General features: G+C 33.9%; 1 protein-coding gene across 5 annotated transcripts in view; it reads left to right on the top strand.

The window, feature by feature from the left end:
* The window catches only part of FNDC3A (fibronectin type III domain containing 3A), a 173,911-nt gene that overhangs the window by 65,072 nt on the left and 81,833 nt on the right, over positions 1–27,006 (top strand). For all 5 annotated transcript variants that reach the window (XM_036228574.1, XM_036228572.1, XM_036228570.1 and 2 more), the window contains one exon: positions 2,890–2,965. Coding sequence is in view for 4 of the 5 variants with exons in the window: in XM_036228572.1 (XP_036084465.1) it covers positions 2,890–2,965 (76 nt within the window). In the remaining variant the exon portion in view is untranslated. The remainder of the gene's footprint in view (positions 1–2,889; positions 2,966–27,006) is intronic.

Raw genomic sequence — 27,006 nt, 5'->3', positions numbered from 1 at the left:
GGTGATTCACAGACCCTTTGAATGGATACCTATGGCTCCCAGGTTAAGAACTCTTTTGCTTTAACACAGTACTGGCCTCAGGTAACATCCTTCAGCAGTTCATCACCTCTAGCAAATTCTAAAACTAATTAAGAAAGAAGTGAATAAGACAGAATAAGTTTAAAATATTTTTTAACAACCATGGATTTGTTGAGATTGATAACAATGTATTGGAAATAAAGGCAAACTGAAATCTAGCCCACTTTCAAAATTGTAAGTTTTTATAGAACAATTCTTAGATTACAGAGGAAATCAAGAGCAAAATAACAGAAAATCTTTAAAAAATAGTGAAAATACTCTGAATAAAGCTGAGTTAAGTCAAATTCATAGTCTTAAAAGCATGTGTTACTAAAGAAAGAATGAAATACAGTATTCAACTGAAAAAGTTATAAAAACAACATGGTAAGCCTAAGGAAAACAAAATAAAGGAAATAATAAAAGTTGAAAATAAAAATTAATGCATTAAAAGAAACCTACTTAGATGAGTGCTATAACCTCCTGATGGGTCTTTCTGTACCTGATTGCTACACTGCTGCCAGGGTAATCCTCCATAGCACTACCTGCTTAAGTAATACTCTTGATTGCCCTTAAAACGGCCCACAAGACCCTATAAAGGCTTGTGTCTACCTTTTCCCGCATTTCTCACCTTTTTCCTGTGTTCCCACCCCATACTCCAACCATATAGAACTATAGAACTTCTTTTGGTTCATTGACTATGATAAATTGTTTATGATATTGCCTTTCCTGGAGCTTTGCACTTGCTCTTCTTAACACGTGAAAGACTTTCCCTTTCTTCTTGCTAAGGTAGTTCCTGCTCAGTCTTCAAGACTCAGCTTAAATTTTACATTCTCTGGAAGGCAGTTACACAAACATACACATGGTACACATACGTACACACACATGCTCAGATAACAGGCTAATTGAGATACTTTGTCCTGAGTGCTTTGGTAGCACTTTCCTTCTCTTACCTAGCACTTATTACCAGTAAATATCAAAGAAAGATTTGAATAGAAGAGTAGTGATTGAGAAAACATCAGAAAACATTTTTGAAGTTACAGTGTTTAAAATAATTTAAGTAAAGCTTTTCCACAGCTATTTTTGCCAAAGTAGATAGTGGTGTGGATGAGATAAGTCAAAGTCTATTGTGTGCTAAAGGAGATATCTTAAATTTAGCAAATTGTATTGGTTAGCTCTCTAGGAAAAGAATATTTCTGAATCTTCTCCAGATTTAAGATGCAATTATTTAAAAGCTAAAAGAAAATAGAAATCTTAATTTTTATCAAACCTCTAGGTCACGTTATCCAGTGGAAATATAAACACATAAATACTTTAAAAATTTTTAGTAGCCACATTTAAAAAGTAAGACAGGTGAAATTAATTATTATAATGTTTATTTGACCCAGTATGTTCAGAATTTTATTTCAACATGAATCAATATAAGAATTATTAACAAAGTATTTTACGTTGTTGGGTTTTTTTTTTAACTAAATCTTTGAAACCCAGGATGTATTTTACACTTAGAGCACATTTCAATACAGACTAGCCACATTTCAGGTGCTTGATAGCCAGCTACAAGTTGAATTTAGAAGCAACAGAAGATGGTCACAAATGCAAAAATAGATAACATTGGCTCCAGGAGAATAAATAATTGTATTAAAATTAAGGAGAAAACAAAATGGGAAAATATTTGCAGCATAATATAATAAAGTTTTATTAATATGCAAAAAAATTATATAAATCACTAAGAACACCTAAAGCCCCCCAAAATAAATGGGTATGATGACATAAACAGCCAGTTTACAAAAGAGGTAGTAACAAACATAAAGATAGTATTTTATCTCATTAAGAAGTGCAAATTAAAATAATAGTAATAACTATTTCATCTATCATAGTGACAAAGATTTTACAACTCTGATTTCCAAGGTTGCAGAAAATTTGGTAAAAGTGTTTCCTCATGGACTATGAGGGAAAATAACAATTAGTAAAACCTTTTTCAAAAGCAGTTACACATAACGGATACAAGAATTCTATCATAAGGGAGCAATACTAATTATAGAGAGGGGAAAAGTACATACTAAAATGCTCATTTCTTCATTGTTTATAATAATGGAAAAATTGAAGACTACCTAAATTCCTTACGTTAGGAGAATGGTAAGTAATTTATGGTATAGTCATTCGATGAAATGCTTTGGTAATGTAGAAACATCTTTTTATAATATTAAACTAGAAAACTATATGGAATTGAAGATCTTATGTCTATATTTAAGGAGAAAAATTAGGCCCGTGTATAGCGAAATTTATTAGAATGTTAAGTGTTTATTTTGTGATAGAAAGACTTCAGATTTTTTTCCAGTTTTCTGTTTTTCAAATATAGTAAACTCAGTGTGTATTACCTATAAAATGAAAACTACTTTAAATTATGAGATTTAACACATTATCAAATATAATTTGAGATATTGTGCTAATTCAGGTATGCTAATCCCATGTTCTACCTGTAAATTTATGCTTTATTTTCTAAAAAACACAATACTTAACAACTGATGAACTAAGTAAGCATAGATGACCCACTATGACTTGATTTCATCTTTGTTTCAGAGTGAACTTTATTGACTTTCCAGTAAAAGTTTACCACTATCTTTTTTTATTATCTTACTTTGGCTTAAGTCTGACCTCCAGAAAAGTGAAATAAAACTTTTTTAGCAAATGCGTAAGATGCATAATCCCCATTTTCCTCCCCAGTTTCATATGGTTAAACAGCTTTACATCTATTCTCTTACTAGCAGTATATAATATTTTGATATACTAATTTGCTCTGTTGTTTTCATTAATACTTCTTCCTCTTATTTTAAGGTTATTCTAGTTCAAGTTAACCCAGGGGAAGCATTTACAATAAGAAGAGAAGATGGACAGTTTCAGTGCATTACAGGTAAGAATGGTAATTTATTATTATATAATCTTTCTTCCTTACTTTCCCCACCACACGAAGGCACAAACTTTGAATACCTTACGGCTTAACTGTTTCAGTAGTATCCTAATTAGTCTCTTTACCCTGGTTTCTTGATTAATCTTACTATAATAATGTATATTGTTCATGTTACCCCCCTGCTTAGAAATCTTAAGTGAATCCAGTTCAGGTTCCTTAGTCTTTTTAAAAGATCATTCCATCTTTCTAGTCTCTCTTTCTACTTTCCCTTCAATACTCTTTTACTTTGATCTTGGTAAATTAGTAATTTACTATCTCTTGAACCTGTTTTGTACTTTCTGTACTATTCTTATCTAGAATTGACCCTTATCACCACCATTCCCCAGCCTATTCAAATGCTACCTATGCTTCCAGACTGAGCTCAGATCTTATCTTTAAAAGGTTTCTTTTGGTGAAGTCTTAGCATTTCCTTTACACTACTCACTAGCCACCCCCCACACACATTTGTGACAAACAAAACTGTCTCCAGATATCACCAAATGTCCCCCTGAGAGGCGAAATCACCCCCAATTGAAAACTACCACCCTGTGTGAAGACAAGAGAAATGAAAAGTTCATTGGCTTTGTAATTAGAGAACTTGAGTTTAAATCCCAACTCTGTCACTTGCTAGCTGCATAAAGTTTCATGTTATTTAACCTCTGTTAGGTACATTTCTCATCAGTGAAATTCCCATCCTTGTGAATAATAGTACACCTCATAGGATAACTGTGAGGGTTAATATATATGTAAAGTACTCTAAACCAGACCTGACACATATAAGGCACTCACTAAATGGTGATGTTGTGTTCAGTGGAGTTAATTATGGAATAGAAAGTTACCCTACCACCTATGAAATCTCTTAGTACCAATTATTGTGCCATTCATTTAGCAAGTAACTATATATGTTCTTATAACATTTCTTCTAGTTATATTTTTAAAAACCATTTAAATTTTGTATATTTAACCTGAAAAGTTTATTCAGTCTTTTCAACTACGTTTGAAGCACTTCGAGGACACTTTGTAATCCCTTTAGTTCTTGGCTTTTCACATGGGCACCTAAATAATAGTTGTTGCTTTGATTTGAAAAGAACACATTAGAAGTAGGACTACCATGTTATTTATCGCTCAACCCAGGATATTTTGAGAATTAAAAAGGACTCTATCAATTACTCCAAGACCGGTGTCAGCCAAGATTGTCCCAGGAAAACCAGAACTTATGGTTCCCTCCATTTTCCTTGGGGAGGGGGGGGGGGGGGGGGGGTGTCTGCTTGATTTAATCAAAGAAGAAATATGCCTTTTTCTAGAGAAGCAATTAGCTCAATGATTACAATTAAAATTTTGCCTGCCATCTAAACCTTACATGTCTTAGATTAGTACTTCCTTTAATTCAAATCTTTTGAGTGGCAAATCAGGTAACTTCAAAATAGGAAGGGTCCAAATATTTGGGCTAAGAAGAAACCAGGCAGTAGAATTTATAAGCAATATAATAAATTTTTTGTCTTTACTTGTCAGTTAGATTTCCATAAAAATAATGTTATTTTTCTTTTGGTACCTCTTAGAATTTACATTTTTAGTAGAGAATACACTTTAGGTTTATTAGTATATCTTTTCAAATTGTTTTCAGTAAATATCATTTATGATGGAAGCCTTTTAACTATTATAACATTGGTCTTTTCAAATGAGGATACTCATTACTGTTTTTAGTATGACTTAAAACACAGAAACTACTGATTGCAGTTGGATAGTCAGACTTTGATTTTTAAGTAACATATGTGAAAAGTCAGTTGTAACTGTAATTTATAAATCCCCTTCCTAATTAAACTGATTTTTTGTAGAAGTTACTCCTTCAGTCAGGACCAAAAAAGCCTAATTTATAATATGGTGCCTGAAGTACTAACATCCTAATAGTAGAAACTGACTACTATGTGAAGATATTTTTAAGTAGGGATACATTTCTTTGCTTCAGTAAAAAAGGGAGACTCTTCTCTCTGTATGACCAGTTATACAAAAGATAAGGAAAAAAACTCTTCTCTCTTTCCTTATGTTTTTGTTTGTCCAAAAATAAAAGGTGGGATATAGGTGGAAGGAGTAGTAGTGAATGAGGAACTGAGATTTGAGTCTTTGTAAAGACCATTGTGCCCTCACTCCAAGCAAGAGAAGACTATGACCTCTGGAACTCTTCCTCTTACATTTCTTTCCCTTTGCAATCACTAGTTTCTGTCACATGCCAGTCATCTTCCTTAACTAGTTCTAGAGCTAGGTTAAAAAGTTAAGAGTGGAAATAGAAGTGGAGTCAACAGATAAAGAGAAAGTCTTATGGGAGGAAAATCAAATGCCAGTGAAGCTGAGATTAAAAATAGGACACTATGACAGGCCATCAAGTTCTTCTTTTTCACAGGCACTATACTAATAATAGAAACCTCTATAGTGAAACATAAAGAATTGTGATAAATCCAGTATAAATTGTAAGCATTTGAATTAAAGACTATTCTTTTTAAAGTAGTTTTATTCCCTATCAAGAATTTATAGGAAAAAAACTAAGTTAGCAGAGATCATAGGAAACTTGAGAAATTGAAATAATCTCCTTATTTTATTGGAGGTTCAGAATTTGTTACTTATAGCAAATTATGGGCAGGACTCAATATAGTACTTTTTCTACTATAGTGTACTCCTTGGAAAAATGAATTACTGTGTTTTTGTTTTTGTTTTTTTTTTTCATGAATTCACCAAGTATCTGCTGAGGCAGATACTGTGCGAGTTGCGGGGGACTCAGAGAAAACTAAGACACAGTTCCTGCCATTCAAGAACACAGTGTAGTAAGGAAGAAAGAGAGTAAATTAGCAGTTGTATTGCAGTATAAAAAGAACGATTAGAAATGGTTCCCTTTTTAACTGCATAGAGTGTTGTGGAAGCATAGGATGGGTACTGTAACATGGAGTAATATGTCAGGAAAAATATTCAAGGAGAAAATACTAAGAATTTTAAACTTTATTGTAAAGGCGAGGAAGAACCATTGAAGAACATTATGCAGGAAGATTAACATCCAATTTACAGTTCTGAATGATCAGTGATGTCTCCTGTTAAGTGGTTACCTGTTAAAAATCTTCTTACTGCAGATATCTAGAAATGTTCAGTAAAATGTTACAAATATTCTTTTAAATGCACTGCTGAGCTTCTCTTTCTTCCCTCGACCCCTCCCACGACAAAAAGAGGGAAGGGGGAAGGAAATAAATTATGGTCCAGAAACAAGGACTTTTTAATATTTGTTTTTCAAAATATTTCGTACGTATAATGAAAAGAATATACTTTGTTCATTCGATTTGATTGTTTTTTATTGCACCTTGCCGTTCTTTCTGAGTCTTATCCAAAATCTGATGTCAATCTTTCCTTACTCTTTGCCTATTTCATGTCCTTTTAGACCCTGCACAACTCTTAAATATCTAAATGTGTAGTTTCCTACCATTTACCACTTTCCAGTTTGCCATTCCTTTCATTGGTTAGGTTTATTTATACTGCCTGATTCAAACCCATGCTTCATTTTTGCCATCTTAAGCCAATATTCATTTGTTTTAAAACAAATACATTATTACTTTTAAAATGACAGTACTACCTTGAATCTGTCTGCTTTTTTCTGTTAAAAGATATTTTGAAACAAATCTAGCAACTTGATTTATTTTAGTGAAGTGTTTTGATAGGATGTCAACAGATTGTCTTATATGATGATAGATATTGCAGAAATTAATCCATATTTGTAATTATACCAAGGAATGTAAAAATGTATCAAACGAGTAAATCTTTAGGTTTAGTATTAATAGATCTTTGTAATATGTGCTAAAGACTATTCTTCTTAGTTTCGTTTTGTGGCAAGTATACAGAATAGAGAATTAGGCAAGGTTTCTGAATTTTGGTTACTGGGAAGGTCCGAGAAGCATATTTCATAGAATATATGTGGTGAACTTTTAAGATCCCTGTTGTAGAGCTGGATTTCCTGGTGATAAATTGGTCCCATCCTTCAGACATCATTTGTTACATGAAGTGTTTGCAGACAGATCTCTCTTCACTTTCTTTCCTCTCCTATCCCTGATTGCACGTACGGAAATAAATGAGGGCAGAAAGTATATTTTACTTTTGTTTGTAGCTCTGGTGCTTTTTGTGTCACCCAGTACATGGAGAATGCTTGGTAAATGTTTAATTAAGTTAAATAAGGAAGATTAAAAAAAAAAAAACAACTACTGTCTCTTGAACATTACTATGTGCCAAGTAAATAGATTCTATGTAGACAAACAACTCTGTCTAAAAATCCTCCTTATTGAGAGACAGGTGTGGCTTCCTTTTTTCCTTCTTTCATGATACCTCAAAATGAAGAATAAAAATTTATTAATTAAATATCTAGGGATTTTGCATTGTTATGTCACTTCTGCTTTGGTATTATTCCATGCTGCTACGTGCAAGAGAGAAAGTTATTAAAAAGCAAAAAGAATATACAGATCAGCTATGCCTGAATAATTTTTATATGCCCTGGTCCCTTCAAATTTGATATTTTAGGAAGACAAGCAAAGATATTGATGATTGTTTAATTTCATTAACCTAATAGGACAGTAGTTAAGCATATTACCTGGGTTTGAGTTCCAGCTCTACCACTTACTTTTATATCAGTCAGATTATATTAAGCAATTTAGTGATGAATTTTACATCCTGTCTTAGACTTGTTAATATAAAAAGAGAGAGTCCATCATGTAAGGCTTGTAATATAATTAGTCTTAGAGACTATTACTAAACTATACCTTTTTGGACCTAGTGTTTATATGTGTGGAATCATAGAACCCAATTCTTACATCAGTTCTATGACCACAGGCCCATTGCCAGTGTAAAACTTTGTCTTAGGTGATATTATTCAGGACTTTGTTCTCTTGAGCTTCCTTTCTGTGCATTTTTAATTAATAGCTTTGACAAAAATAAATGACATGTTTATAAAATTTTCAGTTGTCATAAAGCTACCAAAGACAACTAATAACTTAAGTAAATGTCAAGCTCAAGAAGATCAACATATTTTGAACTGATAGATCAAAACCAATAGGATAAAATTTAATAGGAATAAATGTAAAGTTTCACATTTTAATTTGAAAAATGACCCTGAGTGGTACTTTATAGATGTGTATTTGGCAGGGTTCCTTTTTTAAAACTGACTCTTGTCAATTAAACATAAAAAGAGTTTATTAAGATAATAATTGAAACTCTTTCCATTTCTTCTTCCCTTTCCTTCCTGACTAAAGCCATTAGGTGGAACAGAACAATATAGAGGTCTTAGTCCATTAGGGCTGCCATAACAGAATACCATGGACTGGGTAGCCCATAAACAACAGAAATTTGTTTCTTAACAGTTCTGAAGGTTAGAAGTTCATGATTAGGGTGCCAGCATGGTCAGGTTCTGATAAGAGTCCTCTGCAAGGTTGTAGACTGCTGGCTTCTCACTGTGTCCTCACATGATGAAAGTAGCAAGGGAAGTTTCTAAGGTCTCTTTTTCAAGGGCGCTAATCCCATTCATGAGGGCTCTACCCTCATGACCTCATCACTTCCCAAAGGCCCCACGTCCTAATACCATCACACTGGGGCTAGGATTTCAACATGTAAATTTATGGGGGACACAAACATTTAGTCTGTAGTAGTACTGAATTGGTGGGAGTGGAGGAGGTAAGCTACAGTCCCACAGAGTGGGATTTCAGGACCAAAATTGGGTGAGAAGTTCATTACATAGAACAGCTTAATGTAGAGAGTTAGAGCCCAAACAGTGAGGAGGGAATTCACACACGAAGTTATCCTGGTACAGGGACTTAGTGTCTAAGCAGGCTGAGAAGGGTATCCTCAAGAAGAGGTGGCCTGGTGTAGGGTATTAGAATCTGAGCAAGGTGAGGAAGTCATCAATACAGTGAGGTGGCCCAGCATAGGGAATCAGTGCCTGAATAAGATGAGAGCATTCACATATGAGAGCAACCTGATGCAGAGTCAGAGATCTGTGAAGAAGCCATCAGTGTGGAGGAGAAGCCTGACATGGGTTACTAGAGCCAGCAGGGACAGATTATTCACATGCTTGGGGTGGTCTGGAGTGAAGAGGCATAGCCCAAATTGGATAAAAAGGCATCCACACAAAGGATGGCCTGCTGCTGAGTAGGGAGGGCATCTACACAGAGGGGCAGCCTGGCATGGGGTTTTATAGCTCCAGCAGGGTGAAGAAAGTGTCCCTGCAGTGGAGGCTTATGAAGAGTCTGAGCTCAAGCAGTATGAGGGCATTCAGAGGGAGGGAGGTGACTTCGTTTGAGATGTCAAAGCCCAAAATAGGTGAGGATGTTGTCTATATGGAGGTAAGGTAGGGTGTAGCAAAGAGAATGAGATCCTGAGCATGGTGAGGAGGGGATCCCCATGACATGGCAGGAGTTATCAGGGCCCAAGGAAATCCCCGTCCACTCATGGTGGGGCAGCCCAGCACAGAATGTGAGAGCCTGAGTGGGGTGAGGAAGGCATCCATCCCCATAGAGAAATGACCTAGTGTGCATAATTAGAGGCTAAGCAGAGTAAGAAGGTAGTCCATATGGTGCGCTGATGGGTAGAATGGCCTGGTATGGGGAGTCAGAGCTTAAATTGTGGTGAGAAGAGAATATACACAAATGCACAGTGGGTAGACCAACACAGAGTGGTAGAGCTTGTATGTGACCACATGGAACCAAGGAAAGGATGACATCTACTTGGGGGGAAAGAGCGTTTACATTAAGAATTGTGAAAGGATGACATCTACTTGGGGGGAAAGAGCGTTTACATTAAGAATTGTGAAAGCTTACTATCAGATTTCTTACTATCAGAGCAGGAGTTTTAGATGTGAAAAAGAGGAAGCTAGAATGAATCTTGTGACCACTGAATGAGAAAGATCAGACATTTCTGATTCAAGGTCTGGGAAAAAGAGTGTACAAGATATGACTGGAACATATGTTGCCCCCAAAAGAAGAAAGTGCTCAAAAATGGATAGAGACATGTCAAAAGAACATAGTAACCAGCTTAAAGGAGCTTTCGTTAGCAAAATTAAGCACAATTTGAGCATCAAAATAATGATAGAAATGGATTAGAGCCTGAATAATATAGGAAACTGTGAGTCTACACAAATATAGATAGATAGGTAAGTAGATGGATGATTGATGATAGATGGATGGATTGATGGATGAGAGGGAGGAAGGGAGAGAGAGAGAGAGAGTTTGATGAGGTTCCAGAAAAAAGGGACTACATGGTTTTAAAGTACCTCCCTACAAAATACTTACTGATTAATGGCAAAAAAAAAAAAGGGGGGAGGAGGTGGGTAACTTTTCAGTTGAGAAGCCTGGAAAACACCATTTTAATTACATAATCAAATTGTATATCATCAGTAAGCACAGAAATCAAAATTGTGTGCACCTGATAATGATGCTCTGAGGGGAACATGGTGTCAATTCTGTGATATTTCTGCCAAAAAATGTATGATCTGAATCTTAGCACAAGGAAACACACAAGGAAACAGTAGGTAAACTCAAATCAAAGACATTCTACAAAGTAACAAACCTATAATCTTTAGATATCAAGATTATGCAGGTCAGGGAAAGACTAAGAAACTGTTCAGACTGACAGAATAAAGGGAAATGCGATATGTGATTCTAAACTAGATCCTTTTCTTAGAAAGCACGTTAGGGGACAACTGGTGAATCATTTTTAATTACAAGTACCACAAACTAGGTGGCTTAAAACAACAGAAATTTAATGTCTCAGTTCTGGAGGCTAGAAGTCCAAGATCAAGGTGTCAGCAGGAGTGGTTCCTTCTGAGGGAGAATTCATACCTCTCTCCTAGCTGCTGATGATGGCCAGAAATTTTGGGGATTTCTTGGCTTATAAATGCATGACTTCAGTCTCTGTCTCCATCTTCATATAATCTCCCATGTCTCTTTGTCTTCACAGGGCTGTCTTTTTACAAAGATATTTTATTGGATTAGGAGCCCACTCTACTCAAGTATGACCTTATCTTTAATTATATATGAAGCATACTACAGTATTCTGTGGGTGAAAGGCCATCATGTCAGCATCTTACTTTCAAATAGTTTAGGGAAGAAAGTTTTTTGTGCTTCTGGACATCCATCTTGTAAGTGTGTGATTGTTTCAAATTTAAAAAAAAAAATGTATTACTTTAAGAAAAATGGTATTGGGTGCCTTATAGAGTCTTTATAAGGACTAGATAATGAGACTTAAGGCTAAGCTTCAGGAACAATGCCCCCAAACCATGCCACAGAACTTGTCTGATTAGGAAATTCTCATCACTGCCATGATTTTACCTGTGCCATTTCTTCAATATTGCTTACTTCCAGCACGGATACCACTTCTGTAACAGGAATTGTAGCTATCCACCAGTGCCTCCTAATTATTAGAACCTGTAGGAGCAATATTCTTTACCTCACACCGGGGTTACTCCTCCAACACACAAAGGGGCTTAAGATCCTGTGCACCAAAACAAATTACAGTGTCCAGTACATGCAAGAGTAGAGGACTTTATGAATAGAGCTTGGTTATTTTAGTAGATATAAATATTAGTTACCTATTGAACCTCATTTGCAAAAGTGAAAACAAATGAAATCTTAGACTGCAAAAACAAATGTAAGTTCTAAAACAGATGGTGCCATACTCCGTTTAGATGTTATCCTTTTGACATTTAAAAGAAGTATTGACAAACTGAGATTGAACTCAGGAAGGTAATTAGGAGAGTATAGAATCATGAAATCATTATAATAAAAGACTATAAAAATATGTGAAGGATCTTTAACCTAGAAGAGAGAGCTGTGACTTGGAAGACATTGTTTTCTACACCTTTAGAAGGCAAAATTTAGACTTAACAGGTGAGAATTACAAAGAAGCAAATTCTGACTCACAGGGAAGAGCTAGCTGTCCAGCAGTTATGGCTGTATCAAAGTGGAATCATTGCTTTGTTATGCCAGTGTTCTATCATTCTATGTGCTCGTGCACTGGTAAGATGATTTTATAAAAAGTAGTTCTTGCATAGAAGAATTATTTTGATTGGGTAAGCATCAACATTTCTTATAACTGAAGATTCTTTGATTCCAAAATAACCTGTTAATTAGACTGAGATCTCTTTAGTTAATTCTGGAAATGAATACTCTGAATGGGAGTCTTAAATTTAATAAATATATCTATGCACAGGTATATATTATAAAATAATTAAGCTAGTGAATGGTTATTGCTCATAATGGACTATAAACAGGATGCCACTAGTTAATTTATTAATTTGCATTTCTAATGAAATAAACACTTAGGAGAGAAATGTCCACTAAACTTCTGAATCTTTAGGGGCAGAAACAATAATGCCATCTTTGTCTTGCTACATAAAATCTTACTTTATTAAAGTGTTCAAGGAATATTAGCTTCCTTCCGTTTTGTTTCCTTAACAACAGAAATTATTTCTTTTTCATCTCTGATTCTGTGTGCTAAAATTATGCCTTTTGCTTAGTAGGCATACTGTCAATATTTATTAAAATTAACTGCTAAAATTTTTTTTTAGGTATACTTGGTATAATCTTTTGCCTTAGTAACTTACTTATATTGAAAATATTCTTTTGAACATAGGGATATTTTAGTGCCGTAGAGTCTTCAATATGAGCACCAGTTAAGATTGTAGAGTAATATAGAAATGTTAATTTAAATATGTAAATAGTAAGCCATAGATAATGCCTGGATGTTGATCATTTGACCAAATCCTGGACTTCTGCTTATTTTCTTATGGTTTGACTTTTATGTGTAAAGAAAGTGTCAAGGTGAATTTAAGTTATTGAGAGGTTTTACCTTTGTTTTCTCATATCTCACCTTACTTAGGGAAGCCAAGAGCCTTTTTTGCTTCCAAATGGTTCGGACCAGCTTCTCAGCAATTGCTGATGTTTCCTTACCGATGTTGCTTCTGTTGTCATTTTCCAGTCAGCCAGTGGGGGTTTATTTGGCCCTTATTGCTTCTGCAAGTTGCTTATCCAAGAAGCAACTAGCTTTTTTGCTCCTGGGGCATTTATTGTCAGGAATTCTGTTCCCATTTTTCTTTTCTTCACTGCTGCTACATTCATCACTGCTTTTCTGTTCTCACCTTGTCATCTCATGCACCTAATTCTGACTCTTCCTGCTATTATAGGCTTTTTTGAAGTTAAGGGAAGGTTTGTCCCAAATAGTAAGTATTGCTATATCCTCTCTGTGTTCTGGGATCATGGTAAACATAACCACATGTATATCCTCCCACTCACAATTGGTCTGCTCTTTGATATTTACCATCTTCATTACAGAGCATTTTTTAAGCAGGTTCCCTGAACTAAGCTAGATCATTTTTGAGGTCATTAATAAATACAATATTTTGTTAAATACTTATAAGCCCTGTGTCACGTTAATCCCAACTTTTACCTCAGAGTGAGTTTTCCACCCTCCAAAAGTAGGAGCTCCTGGTCTTGCTCATCTGTGTGTTCTAGTTTGAATTCCCATGCCCATCAGATCTATTCAAAGCCCTTTTCTCCCAGGATGTCTTTGTGAAGAAGAGGAGGGAAAGATGGAGTTATCATGTAAATAAGACTCCTACAGACCTGCTCTGATATCCTGGAATCCCTGAGACATGTAAACAAACTACATTTCAGCCCCATGACTCTTGTTATATATGTCAGAATTTTGATATTGAGAATATCTCTGAAATTTATGAGGAGTTAAATATTTATTGTCTCATATATCATGGTCACTGCAGTTTTTGCTATAGTTACTATGACTAACAGCATGAAATATTATAATAACTTTTCTTCCTAAATTCACAATAAAACTTTAAAGAAATAACAAAATATATGAATGAATTAATGGTGTATTGTTAATGGCACAGATATAGGAGTAAGTCTACCTGGGTTCTAGGACCAAGGGTGGGAGCTATAAGAAAACATTTAGCTCAGTAATAAACAGCTGTCAAAGAGGCTCAAGAGCAATCAGTTCCCCTTTCATCTTTGTAGGTAGCAGTGCATATGCTGGCTCTTCACTTAATGATGCTATTAGAGAGAAGCTTTAATTTCTTTTGAGTGGATAGTTAGAGTTGATACCTTTTAAGGTTCTCACAAGTCTAAAATTTTATGATTCCACATATCTTTGGATAGATTACTTAAATTCTGGCCATTATTTTGCACATATGTGAAATGGGGGTGGGCTAGTGCAAATTACATTCAAATTTCCATCAGTTTTCAAATTTTTAAGTATTCATACTATATTAATATGCCATCTTAAATTTTCAAAAATTGACGTTGGTTTATAACATGATGTAAGTTCTTTATGTACAACATTAATTCAATAACTGTATATACTAGCATGCTCACCACCAGAAGTCTCATTTCCATTCATCATATATTTGACCCCCTTTGCCCATTTTGCCCTACCCCCACTCTTTTCCCTCTGGTAACCACTAATTTGCTGTCTATAGCTCTGTTCTTGTTTGGTTTTTTGTTTTATATCCCACATATGAGTGGAATTATCCAATTTTTGACCTTTTCCATTTGAGTTATTTCACTTAGGATAATACCTTCAAAGTCCATCTGTGTTGTCACAAATGGCAATATTTCATCTTTTTATGGCTGAGTAGTATTCCATTGTATATGTGTGTGTATACACACACAGGACACTTAGGTTGTTTCCATAGCTTGGCTATTGTAAATAATGCTGCAATGAATATAGTGTGCACACACCTTTGTAAATTAATATTTTCATATATTTTGGATAAATACCCAGAAGTGGAATACCTGAATCATATGGTAGTTTTATCCTTATTTTTTTGAGGAACCTCCATGCTGTTTTTTATAGTGGCTGCACTAATTTACAGTCCCGCCAACAATGTTCAAAGGTTCCCTTTTCTCCACATTTTCTCTAACACTTATTTCTTGTCTTTGTGATAGTAGCCATTCTAACAGGTATTAGGTGATAGCTCATTGTGGTTTGTTTTTCATTTTCCTAACAATTAATGATGTTAACATCTTTCTACGTACCTGTTTGCCAACTGTATGTCTTCTTTAGAAAAGTGTTTATTTAGATCTTTTGCCTATTTTTAATCAGGTTGTTTGCTTTTTTATTTTTGAGATTTTTGCATTCTTTATAAATTTTGGATATTAATCACTTATGGGAAATATTTGTAAATATATCCTCCCATTTGATTGGTCACCTTTTCATTTTGTTGATGGTTTCTTTTGCTGTGCAAAAGCTTTTTAGTTTGATGTAGTCCTACTTGTTTATTTTTGCTTTTGTTTCCATTACTGTTGGAATCAAGTTTACAAAAACATTTCTAAGACCAGTGTAAAGGAACTTACAGCCTATGTTTTCTTTGCATTTTATCATTTCAATTCTTAAATTCAAGTCTTCAATCCATCTTGAGTTAGTTTTTGTGTATGATGTAAGATAGTGGTCTAGATATTTTCTTTTGCATGTGGCTGTTTAGTGTTCCCAGTACCGTCTACTGAAGAGGCTTTTCTTACTCCATCATGTCATAATTAGTTGTCTGTATACACGTGCATTCATTTTTGGGCTCTCAGCTCCATTCCATTGATTGTGTCTTTTTCTGCCAATATCATACTGTTTTGATTACTGTAGCTTTGAAATATAGTTTGAAATCTGAGAGTATAATACCTCTGGCATTTGGCATTTTTTTTTTTTTTTCCTGAGGATTGCTGTGGCTCTTCAGAGTCTTTGGGGTTTCATACATATTTTAGGATTGTTTTTCTATTTCTGTGAAAATGCTATTGGGATTTTGATAGGGATTGCATTGAATCTGTAGATTGCTTTAGGTCATACGGACATTTTAACAATGTTAATTCTTCCAATCCATGAGCATAGAATAACTTTTCATTTTGTCATGTCATCTTCAGTTTCTTTCAATAATGTCTTATCATTTTCAGTGTACAGGTTTCACCTCCTTGGTCAAATTTATTCCTAGGTATTCTTTTCGATGTAATTGTTTTCTTCATTTCTCTTTCTGATAGTTCATTGTTAGTGTATAGAAAACAAGCAGATTTTTGCATATTGATTTTGAACCCTGCAACTTAACCGTATTTGTTTATTATTTCTAATAGTTTTTTGGTGGAGTTTTTTCTATATATAAAATCATGCATCAGATAGTGATAGTTTTACTCCTTCCTTTTCAGTTGGAATGGCTTTAATTTCCTTTTTCTTGCCTAATTGCTCTAGCTAAGATTTCTAGTACTATTTTGAATAAAAGTGACAAGAATGGGCATCCTTGTCTGTCTTCTCATCTTACAGGAAAAGTTTTCAGTTAGCTTTAAGTTTATAATATGTGGCCTTTGTTGTATTGAGGTACTTTCTTTTTACACCATTTTATTGAGAGTTTTTTAATCATATTTGGATATTTAGTCATGTCAAATGCCTTTTCTGCATCTGTTGAGCAAATCATATGCTTTTTATCATTTGCTTCATTTTGTTCATATGGTGTATCACATTAATTTGCAAATGTTGAACCATCTTTGAATCTCTGGAATAAATCCTACTTGATCATACTATATTATCCTTTTAATGCATTCTTGTATTTGCGAATATTTTCTTGAGGATTTTTGCATTGATGTTTGTTGTAGTATTGATCTGTAGTGTATGGTGTGTGTGCATATGCACTCATGCGCACGCATGTGTGTGGTCCTTTTCTGGTTTTGGTATCACAGTAACGCTGGCCCTGTAAAACTTGTCAAATGAGCTAGGAAGCATTTCCACCTCTTCAATTTTTGGGAAGAGTTTGAGAAGAATAGTTATTAAATCTTTGAATGTTTGGTGGAATTTACCAGTGAAGCCATCTGTTCCTGGACTTTTGATTTTGGGGAGGTTTTTGATAACTGTTTAAATTTTCTTACAAGTGATAGGTCTATTCCGATTTTCTGTTCTTCAGGATTCAGTCTTGAAATGTTATGATACTAAGACTTTATCCATTTCTTCCAGGTTATCCAATTTGGTGGTGTATACATTTTTATAGTATTCTCTTATGACCCTTTGTATTTCCGTGGTATTTATTGTAACTGGTCTTTTATTTCTCATTTTATTTATTTGAGTTTTGTTGGCTGTTTTTCTTAGTGAGTCTCGCTAAGTGTCTCTTTTCAAAGAACCAGCTCTTTGTTTCATTGAGCTTTGCTATTGCCTTTTTAGTTTCTTTTTCATTTATTTCTGTTCTCATTTTTATTATTTACTTCCTTCTGCTGACTTTGGACTTTCTTCTTTTCTCTAGTTTCTTTAGGAGTGAGGTTATATTGTTTATTTGAGATTTTTCTCATTTCTCGAGGTAGACCTGTATCGCTATAAGCTTATGTCATTTTTATTTTCATTTGTCTTTATGTATTTTATTTCTCCTTTGTTTTTTCATAAACTCAATAGTTGTTTAGTAGCATGTTGTTTAATCTTCATATATTTGTGATTTTTCTAGCTTTCTTCTTTTAGTTTCATACCATTGTAGTTGGAAAAGATGCTGGATATGATTTCAGTCTTTTTAAATTTATTGAGCTCTGTCCATGTACATTTGAGAAGAATGTGTATTCCCTTGCTTTTGGATGACATGTTCTGTATGTCTATTAAGTCCATCTGGTCTAATGTGTCATTTAAGGCCTATGTTTCCCTGTTGACTTTATGTCTGGATGATTTATCCACTGGTACAAGTAGGATGTTGAAGTCTCCTACTATTGTTGTGTTGTTGTCAGTTTCACCCTTTAGGTCTATTAAGAATTCCTTTATATAGTTCGGTGCTCCTGAGTTGGGTGCATATATATTAGTAAATATTATGTCTCCTTGATGGATTGTCCCCTTTATCATTTTTTAATGTCCGTGTCTGTCTCTTGTTAGCTGTTTTGGCTTGGAGACAAAGGGAGCTTCTCTCTCGTTTAAATTTTTTTTTATAGAGAGATCAATATTCTCAGAATATTATTTATTATAACATCACTGATTATTTTTGGCCCACTGACTTTCCATTACTACAACTATAACTGAACTTAACTCAGTTCTTTAGGTTTTATGGAAATTGTAAATAACTCAAGTCAAAACCCTATGAGGTCAATTCTCATCCCCGTATGAGTAGGTATTATTTCCTTTTTCATAATTTAGCAAATCAAACCATGAAGAAGTTATCTCCTTTATACATTACTTAGAAAGTCTTAACTACCCTAAAAAATGCTCTAAAGTATAGTTAACTTTTTCATACTGCTGGAAATCATATTATATTAAAAACTTTATGCTTTATAGATCCTACTTCTAATACAAAAACCTCAGTTCCAGTAGAGAGGCTCAAAATACTGGTTTTGAAACATTCATGAGTCTTGTTTGTGAAAATGAATCATAACAGATCATCCATTCATAAATTTAGCCTATTTTAGGTTGAGTGAATTACTGTGACTCACTCTGAGTACATTGTGTAATAGTCCCAGGTTGTCTCTAAAAGCTTTTAAATGTTACTTTTTAAGAGAAACCATGTTATATATTATTTAATTAAGAGAAAATTGCAACATTTATGTTAAGAAGGAGAATATAGACAAATTAAGTTGTCATCAATTCTTTATGTTCCTAATGAATATGTTGTCGCTATTACAATTATTCTTGTAGAAGTAGAAAATCTAAAGCAGTTAATGAGTTCTATTAAAAAAAAGTGACAAAATCTCAATTTAAAAAAATTTAATGAGTGATGACAAAAGGAAATTAAGACGCAGAAATATAAATGTATGAAATAGTTTGTATTAACTTTTCAATAAATGTTTATGAACCCATTGCATTCTTACTCTTTTTATATTGGTTAGTGACAAAAATGGACCTATCAGAGTCTGTGCCTTCTCTAAACTGTCCTGAAAAAATTGTATTTTATTAAATAAGAAATATGAGTATAAAATGTTTATTTGGGGTACAAGTCTCTCTCTTTCAAGTGCCCAATTTTCCCTTGTAGAAGAGAAGCCACCTATTAAAGGTAGATAAGAGCTGGGAAATGAGGAGGATAGGAAAACAGGTTGACCTAGAATGGGGAAAAAAGGAGAATTAGGTAATTTTAAAGTCAAGAAAGAAAAATGAATGTTGGATGCTTTAAACAATTAAAACAAAAAGTAAAAGGAGAGCAAGAGGATATTTATTTTAAGCAAATTTTAAACTAATTACTCTTCTGTAGAGCTGTTTCTGTTCAGTTTGATTTAAAGCTGCCTTTTGAATATACTATACAGCACATTTGTAAACTAAGTATTCTAAGTAAAAGAAAATAGTAACGTGTTTTCACGGGGGAGTGAGTTGGTACAAATGTTTAAAATGAAATGGCCACTCACATGGGCAGTTATTTTTGTTTAAAAGTAGTTGATATATTCTAGGTAATGGATAGAAAATTGGAAATAATTTGTTTTCTATAAAATAAAATTTTTTCTACCTGTTCTTAATTTCTCAGATAATTGGTTCTCCCTAGATTATTGTTCAGATTTTTATTAGAATCAAATTTACTGAAAGCCTTTAATTAGAATATGCATCATTATTTGTTTGTTTAGGGTAAAGTTAGCCCAGTAGACATACCGTTTTTACTGACCATTCAGATTTTAAATAATCTTAACATTTTTATACCTGAAATAGTTGAGGGATGTACATTTTTAATGAAGTTTATTCCTGGCACTATGTAGGCACTCAGTAAATATCTGTTAATGAATGATCTGAGTAGATAATTATGTACAACATATAGATAATCTCTTGTTTTTTTCTACTACTTATGTTTTTCCCTGAAATATTTCATTTAAAATTCCTTTTCATCATGAAAGGGTTTAGAAACTGAGGGCAAAGGGATTGTGTTTGGGCTATATTGATTTTTTTTTTTACCAGCTTTATACCACTCAGCTTGACTCCAGAATTCTCATACCAGGGGAAAATAATCCATAACAGCAGTAACCACGATAATCATATACAATTCTACTCCTTTGGTAGAATTATTGTGTAACATTCTCATCAAGGTCACCATTGTCCTCTAGTTGCCAAAATGAGCGATCTCAGTTCTCAATCATACTTGACCTCTTTAGCAGTATATGATACAGTGTATTATTCCCTCCTTCTTGGAACATTGTTTTCTTTTCCTTCTGTAGTTTACATATTTTTGTGACTTTTCTACTCTCTCATTGGCAACTTCTTTTCAGTCTTTTTTGATGTATATTAAGATTTATGTACGTTTGAAAGTATGTAACAGATAAGTTATATAAGCCAGTCACAAAAGGACAAATTACTGTACGATTATACTTAGAATAAAATAGGCAGATTCATAGAGACAGAAAGTAAGATGGTCATTGCTAGGGACCAGAGGAAAATGGGGAGTTATTGTTTAACAGGTACAAAGTTTCAGTTTTGGAAAATGAAAGGAGTTCTGTAGATGAATGGTGGCAGTAGTTGCACAACAGTGTGAATGTACTTACACCACTAAACTGTGCATTTAAAAACAGTTAAAATGGTAAATTTTGTTTTGTGTATTTTAACCAAATTTTTTAAAAATTAATTTTTTAAATTTTTATTTTTAACAACAAAAAATGTATGCAGGAGATACTTGAAGCCAGGGCTTAATGATATAGAAGTTGGAAATCTGAGATGTCCCTCAAGGTCATTGCCCCTGTTGTACACAGCATGCATAATCCCTGGGACTATGAATACAATTAACTTTTACTTCCATGATTGGGTTATATGGCGCAGTTGACTTTTCAGGAAGAGAGATTGTCTGGGATGAATCTCACCTAATCAAGTAATCCATTAAGAAGGACTGGACTCTTCTAGAAGTAAGAGATTTGGGAAGGGGCCAAATGGCAAGGAATGCGGGTGGCCTCTGGGAGCTGAGAGTAGCCCCCAGCTGACAACTAGCAAGGAAATGAGGACCTTAGTCCTACAGCTGCAAGAACGTGAATTCTCCACAATCACTTGAGTTTAGAAGAGGACTCCAACCTCCAGATGAGATCATACCCTAGCTGACACTCAGATTTTTACCTTGCAAGACCCTGATCAGAGAACTCAGTCACACTGTGCCTGGACTTTTGAACTACACAACCATAGTTCTGTACTTTTGGGTGCTTTTTTAAACCACTAAGTTTGTGCTAATGTTACATGGCAATAGAAGACTAAAACAAATAGTATGAACTTTTTTCTCTAATGCATTCTTGTTCAAAAGTAGGTAGGTAGTGCTTGTACTGAGTTCTCTGCCCCATAGGTGATACAGGGACCCAAGATACTTCTCTCTCGCTCTGCCATTCCTAGGATATCAAGCTCATCTGCATGATCCAAGATGACTCACTACCCATATCCAGTCCTAGATGGAATGGAAAAGGGGAAGAGAAGAAGAGATGTGAGATATATGCCCTCTTTCTTTAAGGAAACACCCTAGAGATTGTACAGATCACTTCTTACATTCTCATTGGCCATAGCTTAATTGATCGCTTGTAGCTAGAAAAGAGGGCCCCCCAAAAAAGAGCCTTTAGTTGGAGTTCCTATGTATCTGACTAAAATTCAGGGAATAATTACTGTGGAAGAAGGGAAGAACAAATACTAGAAGGTAACTAATGGATGCCATACTCTAAAAAGAATAATAATAATAATAATAATAATAATAATAATAATAAATCTTGAAAGCTTTCAGAAGTAATGTAGTGGGAGTGCATAAAGTGTGAAACAAGAATAATGTGAAAGTTTTCCCTCTGTACCTTTTTATATTTTTTATTTTTTAATCTTATAAATGTACTTCCTATTAAAAAGTGTTTTAAATAAATAAAATAAGGACTATCTATAAGAAACTTCTACCTCCTCCCTTTCTTTTTACCTAGAAGTTACTTATCTGCTTTTCCTCAGTCATTTCACCTGTCCCTTTGGGAATACTGTTTCTCTATACTTTTTATTTGCCCCTCTTTAGATTTTTGTCATTTGGATTTTAGCCAATCTGTTTGGTCCAAAGGAAGCCATATCAGATACAGATAGGTAGATAAGCAGGTGAGTGGGTAGATGGATAAATGGGATAGAAAGGAGTATTTTTCAGTGTTCAATACATTCATATATATTTTACAATAATTAATAGAAAAAGATCATTTCATTTTTATCATGTATGCACATTATTTTAACCTTATTTTAGGCTATATCAGTTTTTATTGGTGCATTTTTATTTATAGCAGAACCTTACTACCATTTATGAAATAGAGAGTAGGATAGTGCATTCTGGGTTTGAAATATCCAACTTGCTCATTCACTTGCTAATAAGTTGAGAACTATCTTTGTGAAGCAAGTTCTTCTTAATTGAGGAAACAAAGACTAGAGATATTGTGATTTAATCAACTCCACCTTAACTACCTGTATGAATTGGGGGAATTTCCACAAATAGACACATGAGAGAGCTGTACATTCTAACTAGATTTGATTAAAATTTGTCATAGAAGTTCATGTTTAACATGTATTACACCTTAGTAGTTTTATGGCCTTTTGAGAGCATTAGTCCCACATTAATCTTATTTAAACCTTCAGAATGAGAAACCTGAGGTTCATAAAAGTCTCATAGCTAGATATTGGTAGATCTTAGACTCAAATGAAGGTCTTTCTGACTACACAAAGGCTATAATTTTTACCACTACACCAAAGGATCTCAGAATCAACTGGGGAGTTTAAACATACAGACGTCTAGACCCACATCAACCTTTCTCAAGTGATTATGGTACAGAATCATGACACAATAGTGTTCTTGTGTGCTAGATCTCCTTCCCCTCCCCATAGCACCTAGAACTGCTCCTTACATATATACAAACTCAGTAAATGTTTATTGACTTATTTTAGGGATAAACAATAGAATTGTCTTCATGTTAGCCGTTATTCCTTTCTAACTGTAAGAACAATGTCTTACAGATCCTCAAGTAATGGAAAAATGAGGGAAAGTGATTTTGTAATTTAATTAGCATTTATGATACTAACTAATGGTTATTGAATAATGACTGTATCAGTTACTGTTATAAACATTATACATGTGATTAACCTTCCGAACAACCCTTTGAGATAGCTATTACTGTCTTCATTTTATGGATAAGGAAACTGAAACATAGGTTAGTAACCTGCCCAGGGTTACCAGTTACTGAGTGATTGAGCTGGGACATGAACTCTGGCAGCCTGACTGCAGAGTCCACACTTTTAACCATTACTTTACATCTGCTTCTCAAATATAAGGTACCTAAGGTGGTACTCTATTTGTAGCTCAACAGTGGTTAGTTCCTCCTAGCCACATACTTTCTTCCTGAAATATTTTCATGTACTTCCAGCAAACCATTCAAAATTATGCTAAAAACTAGAGTGTCTTATTTCTAAAGATCTGAAACCAAATTTCTTTTAAGCCAAGAACGTTACTCATAATTCATTTCTGAATCCCAAGACCATCCATACCAAAAGTACCAATTGGCTTTACATACATCATACTACATGATGCTGGGGCAAACAAAATCTCTTTTGCTTTTAAAAGCAAAATGTAATTTTTCCTCACAGCATTTAAAGAACATGTTTTATTTCATTTACTAATCCTGTTCTTTGAGGAGAGAGTTCACCAAAAGAATTTAAGGAGTAAACAATACCATATTTTCTATTAAAAACACTAAGTATTAGAATTTGAAAAGGTTCCTTCCTCATTTATACTTTAAAAAGATCTTAATGTTTATTACACTAAAAGGTGGTGGGGGGATTAATATCATTTGATTCCATCTTCTCATCTTTTTTGGGAAGAAATCTTCATCAATTGACTTCAAGATGATGATAAAGTATGTGCGCTTTAAACTTTAATCTAGTGCATGGTGTTCTTATACCTTTCTGATTAACTGAAAACCAGAAAGCCTCTTTCCAGTTCATATTCCCAAAAATGTTTACAAAATAAACACTTAAATTTAACCTTGGTAAACTGGATATACTGAAAATAATTCAGAATATTCCAGTGCCCTAAATTATTGTAATCATTCATACTGATTGTATAGTAATATAGTATAGATTATTAAGAAGATTGAGTTGAATAAATTACTGAGTCTAGATTACAGTATGGCCTAGAGATTTCTTTTTAACCCAGTCTTTTATTTAACAAATTATCATGACCTTAACATGTACAGTCACTATTCCAAAACTGTGAAGATTTAGTGATGAGTAAAATAGACTGTATCCTTGCGCCACAAGAAGTTATGGTCTCCTAGGGAAGACAATAAAAGTATTCAGTAAAGTGAGGGAAGTGCTATCATGATAAAGAACAGCAAAGGTATTATGGAAGCTCATAGCAGGGACGTTCGAAGCAGTCTGGGTTAGGACATACTTCTAGAGGACACACAAAGGATGAGTCTTGTTCTTTATGTTTTACCTCCCCAAAAATGGAAGATTAAAAAGTTTATTAATTAATGGATATCAACATAATTAGCTCATTTTGTAATAAGGAAAAATATTGCTTTTAATGCATTTATATCCACCAAATATAATTTTGACATTTCCTTCAAGTGCCTGTCCCTGTATGGTGCAATTACAAGAATTGTTTTTCTTTTTTACACTCGCTGTATAATTAGATAATATCGACCAATATTAATTGGTCAAATCACATAAATAATGTTTTTACCTCATTTAAATTTAGTCCTATTTTATTTCATAACATTCATAGATTTTTTTTTCATTTAAAGCTGATACCTTAAGCTCATTAAGGAAAATAATGAACCATACAGTGTATTTTGGTACAGATAAGTGGATTTTTTAACTAGTGAAAACTAAAAAAAAATGGTACATACCAAGCTTGTATGTACATAATTAATAGTCTGACAATTTTTGATAAAGGTGTGGGAAAAAAGAAATGTGTAAATTTAATTTCATTATATAGAACTGGCTTTTAAAATTTTATGACACTAAGAAGGACAGATAAGAAATTCAAGGCAAAAAACTTTAAGTGTTGAGGATTTTGTCAGCCCCCCAAAAAGTATCACGATAACCCAGGCTATATTTATGCAAGAAAATGTATTTATTTAGATCCTCTCTATTTAGCCAAACCATTCTGTATAGGAATGCTAGGGAAAGAGACCAGTATTTACTACAACCCTACTTTGTGCTTTGCATATGTTTTCCTGAGCCTATGTAAAAGTGTCTAGAGAGATCACTTTTCTTATTAAAAATAAAAACCAGACTCTCTAAAGTTGGCTTCAGTAGAAGGATCTCCGGGTGAGAAGGGCCACTAAATTACATCAGAAATCTACTTTAGTTTTGCCTTGTAGTTACTGCATTTACAATTTTGGACTAAGGGAAGTGCTAATTAAGTATTCTAACCCAGAAATAAACCTTTCTATTTTTTCCCCCCCTCCAAAGCCCAGCTGGAATAAGGCAAGGCTAGGATCTTCAGAGAACATTTATATAAAGTTATAAAGTGACTACTAAGAATTTATAGAATCTGATTACATACGCTTACACCATCTGCCAAACTTGTTTAAGGAAACAGTAAAAACCTTTCCTGGTTCCTTTCTTTATATGGTGAGATGTCAAGTGTAATTTTTATTGCATACTTAGATACATAGAAATGGAAAAATCATTCCTTCTTTAACTTGTCTAGGATTCATCCTCACAATTCTAATTTTCCTCTCTTTTGGCAGCCAATACTTGGCATAATTTTATTTCTTAGAAAGATACTTCTTATATCTACAAAGTACAACTTGTACTTCCTGCTGTGGTTATGGTATTATATTAATACCATACATCCATACATGCTACCATTAACCGTAAGAGTCATGCAATAACATAATAATGGTGATGGTAAAAGATTTCCTTGCAGTTATGTATTAATTTATCTAAGTAAGGCTCCAGAGGTTAAGTAACTCTCTGCCAGAGTCATAATTTTAGGATTTTGATTCCAAACCTGGTGTGATAAAATTATTTGAAGATATTGATTCACTTTTAGAGAGTAAATTTTAATCAAATCCTGTTTCTGTTCTTTATGGAGCAACAAAGTTCTTTGTCTTTGATGTCTTGTTCTGCTTCATTTTATTATATAATCCTTCAGTACTTTTGGGAAATTTCTGTATGGTTACAATGAAAAATCATCACATTTTAATATTTTAGCATTATTTTTAGTCCTAATTGTTAAAATTCTTCACCCTTTTGTACTCAGTCTCCCATGCCCAGCCATTTGCCAGAACACAGAAAACATAACTAAATACATCCCCTTTTTCTGGAGAGAGAATTTGCCCTAAATTTCTCTTTGTCCTTAGAACAACTTATTCTTGACAGCCATTTGAAACACTTAGACTGCCTCACAGCCTAGTGGGGGAGATAGGCAAGTAATCCACAGTTAAAACAGAGTGAGTAATATGTGCTATGATGGAATTAGGTATACCCAGATATATGTAGGAGGCCGAAGGAGGAATACCTAACCGAGCTTGGGCCGATCTTTGAGTACTTCCAGGAAAAGATGATGCTAAAGAAATAGAAGTTAACCAGAAAGAAAAAAAAATAGAAAATTGTTTTAGAGACAGAAAGAATAGCATGTGCAAAGCCATAGCACACAGAAATTAGAAGAGACTGAAAAGGTATGATTGGAGAGATAAATTGGAGAGCCCCGTACATGAAGGAGTGTCCGAAAAGAAACTAAAAATGGAAACGTAGTCTATTTACCAATACCTTTGTATGGCATACCAAAAATTTCAGATTTTATCCCGCAAGGCATAGGGAACTACTGAAAGATTTTAGCAGGAAAAGACGCAAAACAATAGTAATAAGGCTGAGACCTGCGGGCTAAATGTAAAGGGTTAAAAGAGAGTAGTATAGTTTACAAATTTCATAGTCAGTTGAGCAGAAAGATAAATGACAGTGCCTTCCACTGTGCTAAACAATATATAGAAGAGAAAAAGAATTGGTTTAGGTAGAAGAATAGAAATGGTGAATTTATTTCTGAACACATTAGGTTCAAAATATCTTTGGTCTTAGAATATGTA

The sequence above is a fragment of the Rousettus aegyptiacus genome, unplaced genomic scaffold (assembly GCF_014176215.1).
Source record: "Rousettus aegyptiacus isolate mRouAeg1 unplaced genomic scaffold, mRouAeg1.p scaffold_m13_p_11, whole genome shotgun sequence".
NCBI lineage: Eukaryota > Metazoa > Chordata > Mammalia > Chiroptera > Pteropodidae > Rousettus > Rousettus aegyptiacus.
Note: the sequence above shows the minus strand (reverse complement) of the source record. Positions and strands in the feature narration are given on the sequence as shown.